At 35.7% G+C, this 12,735-nt stretch overlaps 1 protein-coding gene across 5 annotated transcripts in view; it reads right to left on the bottom strand.

The window, feature by feature from the left end:
* LOC100870405 (PAR-domain protein 1) overlaps window positions 1–12,735 on the bottom strand; it is a 95,413-nt gene that overhangs the window by 52,357 nt on the left and 30,321 nt on the right. For 4 of the 5 annotated variants that reach the window (XM_086908689.1, XM_086908693.1, XM_086908692.1 and 1 more), the window contains one exon: window positions 9,406–9,435. The exons of the other annotated variant lie outside the window; for it this stretch is intronic. In XM_086908689.1, the coding sequence (XP_086764815.1) occupies window positions 9,406–9,435 (30 nt within the window). The remainder of the gene's footprint in view (window positions 1–9,405; window positions 9,436–12,735) is intronic. 5 annotated transcript variants of the gene reach the window in all.

Raw genomic sequence — 12,735 nt, 5'->3', positions numbered from 1 at the left:
TAATCAACGCGGGAATCGGGGATGCTTCGTGATTTCGAACGTTTTTTCTTTCTCTCTCGAGTCAAGATAAGTTAAGTTTTATTTGTACAAGTACGATGGATATTTGTTATCGTTAACGTAAGCGTATTTCGAGGGATATGGATTTTTGGAAATTAGAAAAAAAGTTGTGGAAATATTTTGCATTATTGCGAGTTGATTAATTAGATCTGAAATATGATATTCTATTTGATTTTTTAACCAAAATTCAGAAAAAGCATTATCGTTGGGGTTGTATTTTGTTTACGATTTTGTTTACGATTTTCGAGGAATTTGGATCTTTGAAAATTCGAAAGAAAATATTTTGCATCGTTGTGAGTCGATTAATTCGATTTTTTGCATATTCCCCAAAGCATATTGTTATTGGAGTGTAATTGTATTTTGTTCATATACGATTTTCGAGGAATTTGGATCTTTGAAAATTGGAAAGAAAGTTGTGGAAATATTTTGCATTGTTGATTAATTCTGATTCTGAAAGAACATTTGATTGTTCGCGCATCTCTCTCAATCAAAAGCGAATTTTGTCATTCCTGAGAAATTGCTTGGCGATATCGTAAAAAAAAAAAAACTCTAAAAGTTAAAATTGAGAAACACCGTAGAAGATGATCTCGATGAGTTTCACTTCTGAAATATCCCATTTAATCGACACGTTTCTAAGAAATTCACGTTTCTAATTTCTAAACGAAGATCCTCGTCTTCGTTGATATATCCAATCCTTCGAAACCAACAATTCAGCATTCTCTCAGCTTCGCCAAATAATAATAACCTACATTCGAAGAATCACTTTTTCAAACGCTATCTTATCTCTGAAAAAAAGAAAAATAAATTCCAATAAAATTGAATTTGGAGATACGAGATTTATTTATCTTGCCAACGCGAAAGAAAGAAAGAAAGAAAGAAAGAAAAAGAAAGAATGTGGAACTCGTCTAACGGGTGTCCAGAAGAAAGCGGTCCCATTTGGCCGAACGTGCTTTTCGTGGCCGAGATACTCACAAATTTTTGGGAACGTTCCGTTCAGCTGAGAAAAACGAGAAAGAGGGCGGAAGGAGTGGCGAATCGCGGTAGGGGGAGCGGGCAAGGCACATTTCACTAGGAGGTGAAAGTTTCGTTGCCGAAAGTTGTTTGTTTTCTTCGCGTGTCTGGCCCTGGACGGCTAATTCTACTCCGACAAATGCGTTTGTCACACCAAAACATATGAAAAGATCGGCGGAAGAGATGGGCGAAATTTTAATTGATCGAGGTTGGCAAAGAATGTAAAGTTATTACTTGGATAATTTAATTTATTATTCGAAGAATCGAGTAATAAGTTGACGGCGAATGTATTTTTTTATTATGAATTTCGAAAGAACGGTGAATTTCTTTTCTTCCTTTTTTCTTTTTTTCGAACGTTTTAAATAAAATTATTATTTGATGTGTCAAATTTTGTATTTTGCTTTTTTTTTTTTTTTTTTGACATTTGCATCGATCTTTTTAATGGACGATAGAATGATCGTGCAATATTTGATCGAGATAAAATATTATCTAGGAAAATATGAATAAGTAGATTATATCTGGTGGTGGTGGTTCATACAAGAGTCAATGAGTCGTGAAACGATAGATATCTGATTAGCCTAATCCGTAACTTGGAATATGAAAAAGAATAAAAGAAACTGGAGAAAGTTATAAAACGTATAGCATATCAGAATGATATAGAGATTCAAAGATCGGAAATTGAAATATTATTATTGAAGTATTAATAATATTAAAATTAGAGATAAAAAAAAAATTGGAATAATTGAATCTCTAAAAAATTAAATATTAACGACTCAAAAGAAATTGGAAGAAATTACGATATTATTGAATCCATGAAAATTCATAATTCTCGCGTAAAAGAGAAAATCGAATCCGAATAATCGAACCGTTTATAGAAAAAGAAAAAAAAAAAACTTGATCTTTAATCATCAACCTCACCCTGTAACATTTCGTTGAACGGTCGAAACGACACAACGCCTCCATTGACAAGGTCCGAAAATATCGCCTCGGACAAAAGAGAAAGCAATTTATGTACAACGGCCGAAAGTGGAACGCTCGATATATCGTTTAAAAATAGTATCACGATCCTCGAAAATGGAGTTTCGACCATGTTTTTAACCTTTGTAACCATCCCCGAACTTGGTTATTCCATGGAAAATGGCTGTCTGTGTCGATTTCGATCGGCATCGCGAGCGTAAATTTTCACGGAGGAAAAGGATTCCCTTCTCGAAGTCGCGTGCTCGAGAGTTGGTTAATTTCAACAGCTGAGAAACAGATGTTGAACCATAAAGAGTATTATAAATCGCGTGGAGGAGCTTGTGTGCTTTACCGACAACACCTGACAATTAAAGAAACGACGTGTAAACGGACCATGTGCTGCAATAATTATTGAAAGGCAGAGATGACATTATGCGATCAAACGTACAAAATTTTATTGAGAAAATGTTTGGATGATGAAAAAGGTTTATGTATCTTTCTTCTTTTGAAAAATTTAGATATACATCTTCAATTTCATAAAGATGGTGATTCTTGTTACGTACATAGAATGGGAGGATCGGTGAATTTTGTTTGTTTGTTGGGGAATTGGTGTAATTTGGACACACGTGTCGTGTAAGATTCTATAGCGAATATTAAACCACTTCTATTTTTACACGAATTATAATCATATGCAAGATCGTGATACTTTCGTGTGTACATATTTTTGCACGTAAAATCACTTCTTTGTTTTTTTTTTTTTTTTTTTTTTAATTAGTTTTAAAAGATCGTAGATGGGAATAAGACAGTAATCAATTGACTGATTTTCAAGGAAATAAGGTAATTTCGAAGTTTCCGTGAATTGTACTGCTTTTTACATCGGGAGAAACATAATTATCGAAGGCGAGGAAAGAGTAATTACGCTCGATGCTCGTTTTTAATTGGTCGCCTTTGCCTCGAGAAGCAAACATGAAATTCTTCTGTGAAAACGAAAAGTGAAGAAAAAATTATTTCGAAAAGCGATCGATATTATTTTTCCAGTAATTTCGATTTCTTTCTTTCTTGATTGAAAACTCCAACTTTATTTTTCTATCTTAAATCTGTGTCCGCACATGATGATGTTGATTCTAATTAACTTTAAAATAAACAAAAATCCAAACGCCGAAATAAGCGTTGCGTTTACGTAACATTCCAGATCGAGCCATCCTCGATCTCTTCTTAACGATCTCCCTCCTCTCCCTTCCAATATCTCGCAATTCTCATTTTTTCTCGACGTTTCCCCCCCCCCCCTCCCTCCCCCAATAATCGGAATTGCATAATAATCAACGAATGGAAGAAAAAGGAGAAATATTTGAGAAATTATTTTCGGAATAATCGCGCGATAAATCGGGTTAAAACGTTATATAATGAAATTACTATTCATCTTTGGCGCCTCATACATGATTTTCTTCTTTCGTTGATTGATCGTAATTATAAGCCTCTCTCTCTCTCTCTCTCTAGAATACTGGAACGGGATAACGAGTTTACCACGTGACGAGTCCGTAACGAGCCATTTATCGCGATTACTTGGAAAAATTCATCGATTGTCCATCTTACATTACGCGTGTTTTCGTCTAACGAACCGTTTTTATCGTCCTTTATGAGAGAGAAAGAGTTAAAGAGAATCGTTCCTCGCCTTCAACAAGATTCCTTCTTATTCCATCCTCTCCCTGTTCGTTAACTCTCTGATTAGGAGATATATTGGCCCAGAGATATGCCAATTATTACACGATTAATGGATTATCTCTCATCGTGGCCGATTCTTCGTTAACCGCTATTTTTTTCCCTTCGATTCCATCAAAGTATGATATTAAGGAGAATTCGTATCGAGGATGAGTTATGACGAGTCGTGGATCGAGTTATATTTGTACAAAGATAGATAGAAGGTGGTTACAAGGAGTGAAAAAGATAAGGGACGGCAGGTACGATAGACATCTATTCTTTACAAATTTAGATTTTTGGAACAACCCTTAGCGTGTCGTTAACGCTTAAACCGAGTAGAAGATTGGAAGAAAGTGAAAGTGAAAGTCGAGATGATCGGTTTATCGATCATATTAACAGTTGAGAATAAATCTCGCTGGAGACTTGAATTTTTCCACAACGATTCTCCCCACCCCCCTTTTTCCTTTTTCGAGACACGAATTAAAAGTCGAAATTTAAAATCGTCGTCACGTGTCGACGAAGTAATCAAGCATGATTTAAATCTTAGATTTAAGAGAATTCCTGGCTCGAGAGAAATGTAAATTAAATCGAAGCGTGGTTTAATTCCACGTAGACAAACGCTTGGCAAACGATTAATCCGGCGATCGTTTAATGAATGAGATTAACATGGTATCGACTCGATTTCGCCGTGGATTCAACGATTTGAATCGACGCCAGCCGAATGTTCAACACGCGAGGACGATAATTAAAAGAAATCGACGAGTAGAATGCGTTTGTTGGAATTTAACGACAGGTTTTTTTTTTTTTGTCACCCCGTTATTCAAATCGTTCTCCATCATCGCTTTGATGTTTTCCTTATTTTTCCATCGCAATAATTACACGTTTTAATAATAATAATAACAACGTATTCTCGTTTCGTATCGCGCCTCATCGTTTCTTCATCAATCTTGTTTATCGTGTTAACGCAGAGTTAATACGACGAACGCTGTGTCGCTTCTCTCCATCGTTTTCCTCGAACGTTGAAGGCTTCTTCTTGCAAACACTTTTAGATGAAAAATCTTTGATAATTATTTACACGTGACGATTAACGATTATTAGATCCCGATAGAAGCTCGCCTTCTATTATTAGTTCTTCGATTTCACGGATAGAGAATTTCCTATTGCTTGCGTTCTTTAACTGCGCTACTTTAATTAAAAAAATGGTTGCACGCTTATGCAACGAACTGAAAAGAATTTAATTAATAGAGAAATAAGAAGAAAAAAAAAATAAGTGGATACGAGTTGGAAAGATGGAAGAAGAGTGGTGTAAATCGAAAAGAGAGAGAAGAGGAGAAAGGAGAAATGGATCTTTGACAAGATCCTTTTGTACATCTTTTGTACACGTGAGTTTTGAATCTCCTTTGTCAGCTGATCGGTCGAAATTGATCTCCCAAGAAATTGAAGAGAAGAGCTGACCTCGATATTTCAAGATGAAAGAAATTTATCGACATATCATGTATCAAAAAGTTAGTTTCAATTTTCTTTCTTTCTCTTCTTTTTTTTTTCTATTGTTTTACACGTATCGCTAAAATTTCTCCTCTTTTGTTATTCTCGAAATTCTGTTTCGTGGATATCTTCTTAAGAAGATATGGAGATTTTCTCAATTTCATTAGGAAGATAGAGTGTATCCTGGAAAGGATATCGTAGAAAGGCTCGAAGTGACAGGTTATATCATCCGCTATTCGTTCGAAATGGACGCTATTCGTGTTGTTGGAACCGGAAGAATACTTGAAGAAATATCGATCGGACAGTCTCTATAAATGATTTTGAAGAAACTGATCGCTAGTGACCACTGAACTAACCACATGCGCGTGGTTGAATTTCATAGCGTAAAACCTAACCTTCTCCAATTTTTTTTCCTTTTTTTTTTTTTTTTGATTGGATCAAAATTAGCGAAAGAAATATAGGAAGAAAATTCCATTCTATGCGAATCTCGTGATGAACGATACTTAAAAAATTTTAATTTAATTCAAATTAATATTTTTCGATCGAAATTAAAAATTCGATCTCCATACAATGCTTTCTTTCAATTCGTTGTATTCGTTATATTTTAAAATATTTTCAAATTAACCTATATCTCTTTCCTTTCGTATCTAGGCTTAAAAAAAAGCGTTTTTTTTTTTTTTTTTTTCGATACTTCAAAAAATCACTCTTTCGTCTCGCTAGAAAGAATGTAAAAAATCGATTCTTTTATTTCAAATAAATAAAAAAATAATTTACAATTCGCTTTTTTTATCACACGAAGCAATACATTTACACATCGTAAAAAAATCCTTGCAAAAATATCGATAGAACGCGTTTCATTTATATACGTAAAAGTGGGATTCATATTTCGTGTATTTACGCGCGAATGAAATGTCACGCGGTCGCCGTTTCGTCTCTTCTCCTATTTAACCGCCGCGCGACGCGGGCTCGGCACAGTCGAACGAAGGCGTCGGCACGATCCACATCTAAATAAACGTAATTTATCCCTATTTCCTTCATTAAATATACCATTTTTTATATTCTTTACTCCAATCGAATCGTTTCGCAAAACGAATCAATCGCGATTTCTTAAAATTAATCTTTCCTAAAATTCGAAAGAATCGATTTTATTTGTTTCGTTTCCTTTCGTATCTACGCTTCAAAAAAAATTTTTTTTCCCGATACTTTAAAAAATTATTATAATGAATAAATGAAAAAAATTAATTTCCACCTCGCTATTTTTATCGCATATATCGTAAAAATATCGATCGAACGCGTTTCATTTTTATATACGTAAAAGTGGGATTCATATTTCGTGTATTTATACGCGCGAATGAAATGTCACGCGATCGTCGTTTCGTCTCCTCTCCTATTTAACCGCCGCGCGACGCGGGCTCGGCACAGTCGATCGAGAGCGTCGGCACGATCCACATCTAAATAAACGTAATTTATTCCCTATTTCCTTCATTAAATGTACCATCTTTTATATTCTTCACTCCAATCGAATCGTTTCGCAAAACGAATCAATCACGACTTGTTAAAATTAGCCTTTCTTAAAATTCGAAGGAAACGAATTTTATTTTATTTGTCTGGTTTCCTATCGATCCTTTTACTTCGTTCACATTTTGTTATCCGTTCGTAATATTGGAACAAGGAAACGGGTATGGGTGAAAAATTTGCGTGGAAGTGCACACAACCAAGTTTTACACGGGGTACGAGCCGGTTGCGCCATGCCTCTTCGTCTCCCTCCTCGACCAGATTATGGTCTCGGCGCGAAATCTGAGACGCGAACCGTCGACCGCATGGGATTATCCTTCCATAACGTCAGCCGTGGCCGGGGCATAACACGGCATTGCCACATCTTGCGAGATAAAATGTAAGAGGCAGACCGATGTTGTCGGGTGAAACGAGAATATCTATCTGTTCGTTGGCCGACATGCCTCCACGGATCGACACCCGGGAAACGCGTAAAACGATCGCGATTCGACCCGTGGAGGACGTTTCGACGCATAATCCATTGCCATTCGAGACGAGGTAAGTCGAACGAGCATCGGTTATGTTATATTTTCGATTAAAATTCACGCTCCCTCCCTTCTTCCTCCAAGGGATGGAATTCGCCCTTCGATATTTTATTGTATTATCGCTGTTAACCGAAATTATCGATCAACATCGATCGAGATTAAACGTTTATCCCTAAATTATGGACGTTTTTGATAAAATTTCTTCCAAGCTTTAGAAGAATTATACAAATCTCCGAATTTTCTCATTAGAGTTTTTTCTTTAATTTAATACATAAATTCGCGAGTTCTCGAATTCCAAATCTCTAAATTTGTAAAACATTCAGACTTTTAGATTTATCGAAAATTTCGAAAAATTCATTTCTAAACTAAATCCCACAATTCCATCCGTATTCGATCCCACTCGTATTTAGATTTCAATATCAGAATACTCCGTTGAATCGAAATTAAAAAAAAAAAAAAAAAAAAAAAAGGAAGAAAAGTACAAGTTCCAATTCTAAATAATAACAATAACAATAATAATAATAATAATATCAATTCTATACGCGAGGTATAGAATAAATAGAAACGGAGTGGAAGCAAAACGATCTTAACGATTTGCATAATTAAAATGCTTGAAAATCGCCTATAGCTAATAGAAAGAAAAGAGAGGAAAGATTGGCGCGGTAGACCCTTGTTACTTATAATAGCACGTAACCAATCGCGCACGGCTTCTCGGCATACTTGCGCGTACGTTCGAGATGCGTAATTAATAGCTACGAGACTTATAAATTATTGACGATGAAACGCGTTGAATTAATGCACATATTAAACAGCTTTTGTCCACCGGCGACCGTTTCTATTCGCTTCGCGATGAAAACTTCGTTTCGATGCTGTTTGACTTAAGTAATTCCTTAATTAACCTTTCTTTTTCTTTTCTTTCTTTTCTTTCTTTTTTTTTTTCTTGTAAGAAATTTACACGTTGAAAGTGGAAATTTTTCGAATTTTTTTTTTTTAAATTTATCAAGAAATTTTTGCAAGAATTGCAAATTTTCGTGATATTCTCGATAATTTTGTTTAATTTCGTTTAAATTTTCAAATATTTCGTCAAATATTTTCTAACTTTCATTACCTTTTTTGAAATTTTTACTTTTCGTTTAAATTTTGGAAAAATTGAAATTATACTCGAATATTTCTTTCCTCGTCGTTTTTTTTTTCTTTTTTTTTTTTTCTTTTTCTTCTTTCTTGATCTCGTACACAATCACATACAATCACATACAACACACAAGTTAATTCTTTCAAACAGGAATCGTGGTCTAGTGTAGTGTTTCGATTAATATATTCGATGAAAGCAAGATCCTCGATATTGTCGATTTCTTGTGCAGCAAATTCTTGCTTTCTTCCGAATTCCAAAATATAATTCTGAATTTCGTGAAATAGAACGCCACCGTCTTATCGTGCTTCTTTTCAATAACATTTTGTATCGTGTGTTCTACTATTTTACTCATTATCTAAACCTAACCGATGCACCATTGTAAAACGAGTGCAGTACTATCTGTATTTGCCTAATTGCTCGAAAATGCATCGAAGTCGTTTCCAACGAGACGAATTAACTTAAAATGTATTTTAAACTTCTTCTAATCTAATCTTCCAAACTTTTAAACTTCGTCTACGAGTTATCGAACGAAATTTTGAATTTTTCAAACTTTCAGAAAAACTATCGTATCATTATGCATTGAAATTTATATTAAAAAAAAAAAAAAAAAAAAAAACTCCATTTCGAAGAATAAAAACTTTCTTCGTACGGGAAAAAAAAAAAAAAAAAACTATCGCGAATCGTCAAAATCGGAATCGTCTCGATGCACTTTCCTAATTCCTACGTGTGTGAAAGAGAGTAGAAGCGTGTGAATAGAGAAGACAGAAGAAAAAAATTCTCATGCAAATGAGAGAACACGTCCCACTGTTGTCCTCGTTCTAGAAAGTTAGGGGAAGATTCGTGGATAAAACGATGATCCTTGCGTGGATCGTTCGTATTTGAGGGAGTGGATGCAAAAAAGAATTAAAAAAAAAAAAAAAGAAAAGAAAAGAAAAGAAAAAATATCTCAAAAAAAAAAAAGAGAGAATAAAAGAAGAAGAAGAAAAAAAAGGAAGAGAAATGTATGAGCTGTCGTTTGTCACTTACCCTTCAGAGAGGATGTTATCATGGGGTCACCTGAAAATGATAGAAGTACAGTATTTGCGTGAACGTCGATGTATGAAAATGAGAGAAAGATAAATAGATAGATGCAAAACTGTGCAATGGGAAGAGAGAGAAAGAGAGAGATAAATAGAGAGAGAGAGAGAGAGAGAGAGAGAGAGAGAGAATTAATGATTTAATTACAAATTATGTCAAGAATAGACAAAAAAAAGAAGATGAAAGAGAGATAAGATGGAAATGTGTCTGGCTAATCTGCTTACTACTTTACTTTACTAATAAATCTAGATCTAAAGATTTTCTTCTCTTATCGCATCACCACGTTATATACTATCGAAGCATGTTGAACAAAGGAAAATGCGCAAATTAAATAAAATAAATGCAAATTAAAATTTAAATTTAAATTCGATTTACTATAGAAAAAAAACAAAAAGAATTTTCATAAGAATTTATTTTTATTAACAGTTTTTTGATATAACAATTCAATTGTGGATCTAATATCTTTTTAAAATATCTATAAATCCAAGAACTCTTGAATTTCCCCTTTCAAATTTCAATCGACGTCACACGATATTTCTTTGATAAAACCATTCAAAAAAATGGTCATTATTTTATTTTATCAAGAAAAGTTGAAAATCCCTTTCGACTCTTCTATACGATATTAAGAGAATAGAATAAAATTGTCGTGAAAATTCAATCCAGTTTAGATGTCTCGGGGAAGGAGTAGAAGTCGAAGGACGATGGAGGATACGAGAAAGAGAGCAGCGGAGGACGCGTGGGCCCAGGCGGATGGTTGTTTGGGCCGGGATCTCGGGGTCAGAGATCAGCATCCACAGAAAATGTTACTCTCGCGAGAGATAGGGTATCTCGCATAATTCGCAAGTGGGAGTATTCGTGGTATGGACACGCTGGCTTCTAGCAAACTGTCTTCGACCCAACCTCGTCCTTCCTTCTCTTCGTCAAACTTTCCCTCGCTTCCTCTTTCCTTTTATCGAGCTTTATACCTCGTCTTTATACCGAGAAAACGATTCGTCGCGGCTCGCTCTGACGCGAGACGCAAGAATAATAGCGTGCGAGAGTTTGAAGCGATTTTTTTTTTTTTTTTTTTTTTTTCGGTTTGGATATAATTGAGATTAGTTATGGGAGATAGAAATTTATCGGGATGAGGTGGTGTGGAGATTTTGGAAATGGAAAATTTTTTAAAGGTTTGTCTTTTTTACAGTTGCGACGAGTTTGAGGAAGTTTGAAGCGGGAATATTTGAAAAAATTTAAACGATCGGATGTATTAGCGATTAAGCGTGGAAATCAAAACAAAAAATTCATTGTTTGTGAAAATTCTCAAATACTAAATTTAGGATTCACTTATGCAGTTTTATAACAGATTAAAATTCTTCGTCGATCCAACTTAACTTTAACAATCCCTTTTCTTCAATTCAACAAACATTTTCAAATGTTCGATCCCCGTTATCAAACCTAATCGACAACCACTCGTTACGACACAAGTTGTAGGGGCAAAAAAAGAAGAAAACCTTAATTTGCTTAAAAACAAAAAAAAAAAAAAAAATACTTTTCAAACGGAAATAACCGCATAGGATGTTCAATTAAGAAAATTATTATTTAACGAAGTTTCGCCTTTGTCTACGTGATAAAGAAAGAGAGGAAAAAAGAAGAAAGAACTACCGTGAACAGGGTATACGAATGAATAACGTTTGCAATCGGTTGATTAGAGAGAATGATATTGGCAGAAGCTGGTATCCCCGAGCCAGAAGTGTAAATCTATTCACTGTCAGGATGCAATTACACCAGTGCCTAGCAACACTAACTAGTCGAGGTTTCGCGTTAATCGCGAATATATGAGTTATCGCGCGTTTTCTATGCGACCATAGCTTCCAATAAGCGAGTATACCCGTTCCTTTCAATGCTTGGAAACGCACCAGGAGGAGTAAGTAACAGTCAACAGGGAAGATTTCATAATTATCATCATAATTGTGTGTATCTTTTTTTCTTTTCTTTTTTTTTTTTTTTTTTTTTTTTTCTATTCCCTCGAGAATAATCGACGCGTGTTTCGCGCGATGGAAAAAGAAGATACTATCGCAAAATAAAATTCTCCAGAAAATTGTGTGAATCGTCCTCGCGACAGTGTGATTCGAAACGTGGTCAACAATTGATTGGAGGAAAAATATATTGGAGGATGATGTTTTCTCGATCTATTATTACCCGACTCGTGAATTATATTTGCGCATATACCCGAGACGTAAGTATTTTCGCTTTCGTGCGATAAAAGCGTTTTATCTTTTCTCAACTTTTTTCGATTGATTTCGATTGAGATTCGTTTAATTCGTACATTTTTTTTTTCGTTCACAACGCAAACAAAAATCGGTCATCCCGATTAATTAATTAATTCTTTCGAGAAATCTCCGCTCCGCAAATTTTCAATTCTCGATTTTTTATCCCGATCCTTCAAAAGTGGTTTATCCCTTCCCGATCGAAAGTAAAGCTTCCTCGATATTTCGCGGAACTCACGAGTCGGCGCGGGGTGAGTCATCGTGCAAAATCCAGCGGAAGATCTGCCCGGCCCACACGCGCTGCCATCGCCTGCATGTGCAAGCAGATGCACGCACTGATGCAGCTTCGTGGGATTTTCTTCGAACGATGACCCTTAATCGAGAATATTTTAACTCGAAAAACTCGTGGATTCGGCGCGTGAACGCGACGAATGATTTCCTTCCCGCTACAATATAATAAAACATCTTCCAAATATACGCGTCTTTCTCGATGGAGACGAAGAACGAGTTTCGTCGAAATATTCGTTGGGGTACAATTTATTGTCACGTCCTTTCAAAAATGGAATATGCAATTCCATTTCCTTTCTCGATCAAATAAATAATTTTCAACGAAACTGAAGAGAAACGATCGTCTTAAAGATTCGAAAAGAAAACTCGATCCCATCCCCGGCTCATCGATGGTATTCGAAAGGGAATACCATCTATCGGGCAGCTCGATCGAGAGAAATAGGCGGTCAGAGGGAGTCGCGACTCGGGTCGAGGAAGAGGTGGAAACTGCGTGGAACTTGATCGAATGGGACGTAGAGACACGTTTACCAGGATTTGCCTCGTTTCCATCGGTTCAAATGGAGAGAGAGAGAGAGAGAGAGAGGGAGGGAGAGACGAGGTGGAGAACGATTATTCGCGTATCCTGGTGATGATCCTCCGTGGAAATGAACGTGGAGACACGCTCACGGGTTATCCTGTAACGTTGCATTATCCTCGGCAACGAGACGGAACGCTCGTCCTTGAGAAAGTTTGCCGCGGCGAAGGA

The sequence above is a fragment of the Apis florea genome, unplaced genomic scaffold, assembly GCF_048593485.1.
Source record: "Apis florea isolate Af1SG1 unplaced genomic scaffold, ASM4859348v1 contig_3081_pilon, whole genome shotgun sequence".
In the NCBI taxonomy this organism is placed as follows: domain Eukaryota; kingdom Metazoa; phylum Arthropoda; class Insecta; order Hymenoptera; family Apidae; genus Apis; species Apis florea.
The sequence above is the reverse complement of the archived record's forward strand: the minus strand, read 5'-3'. Positions and strand labels throughout refer to the sequence as shown.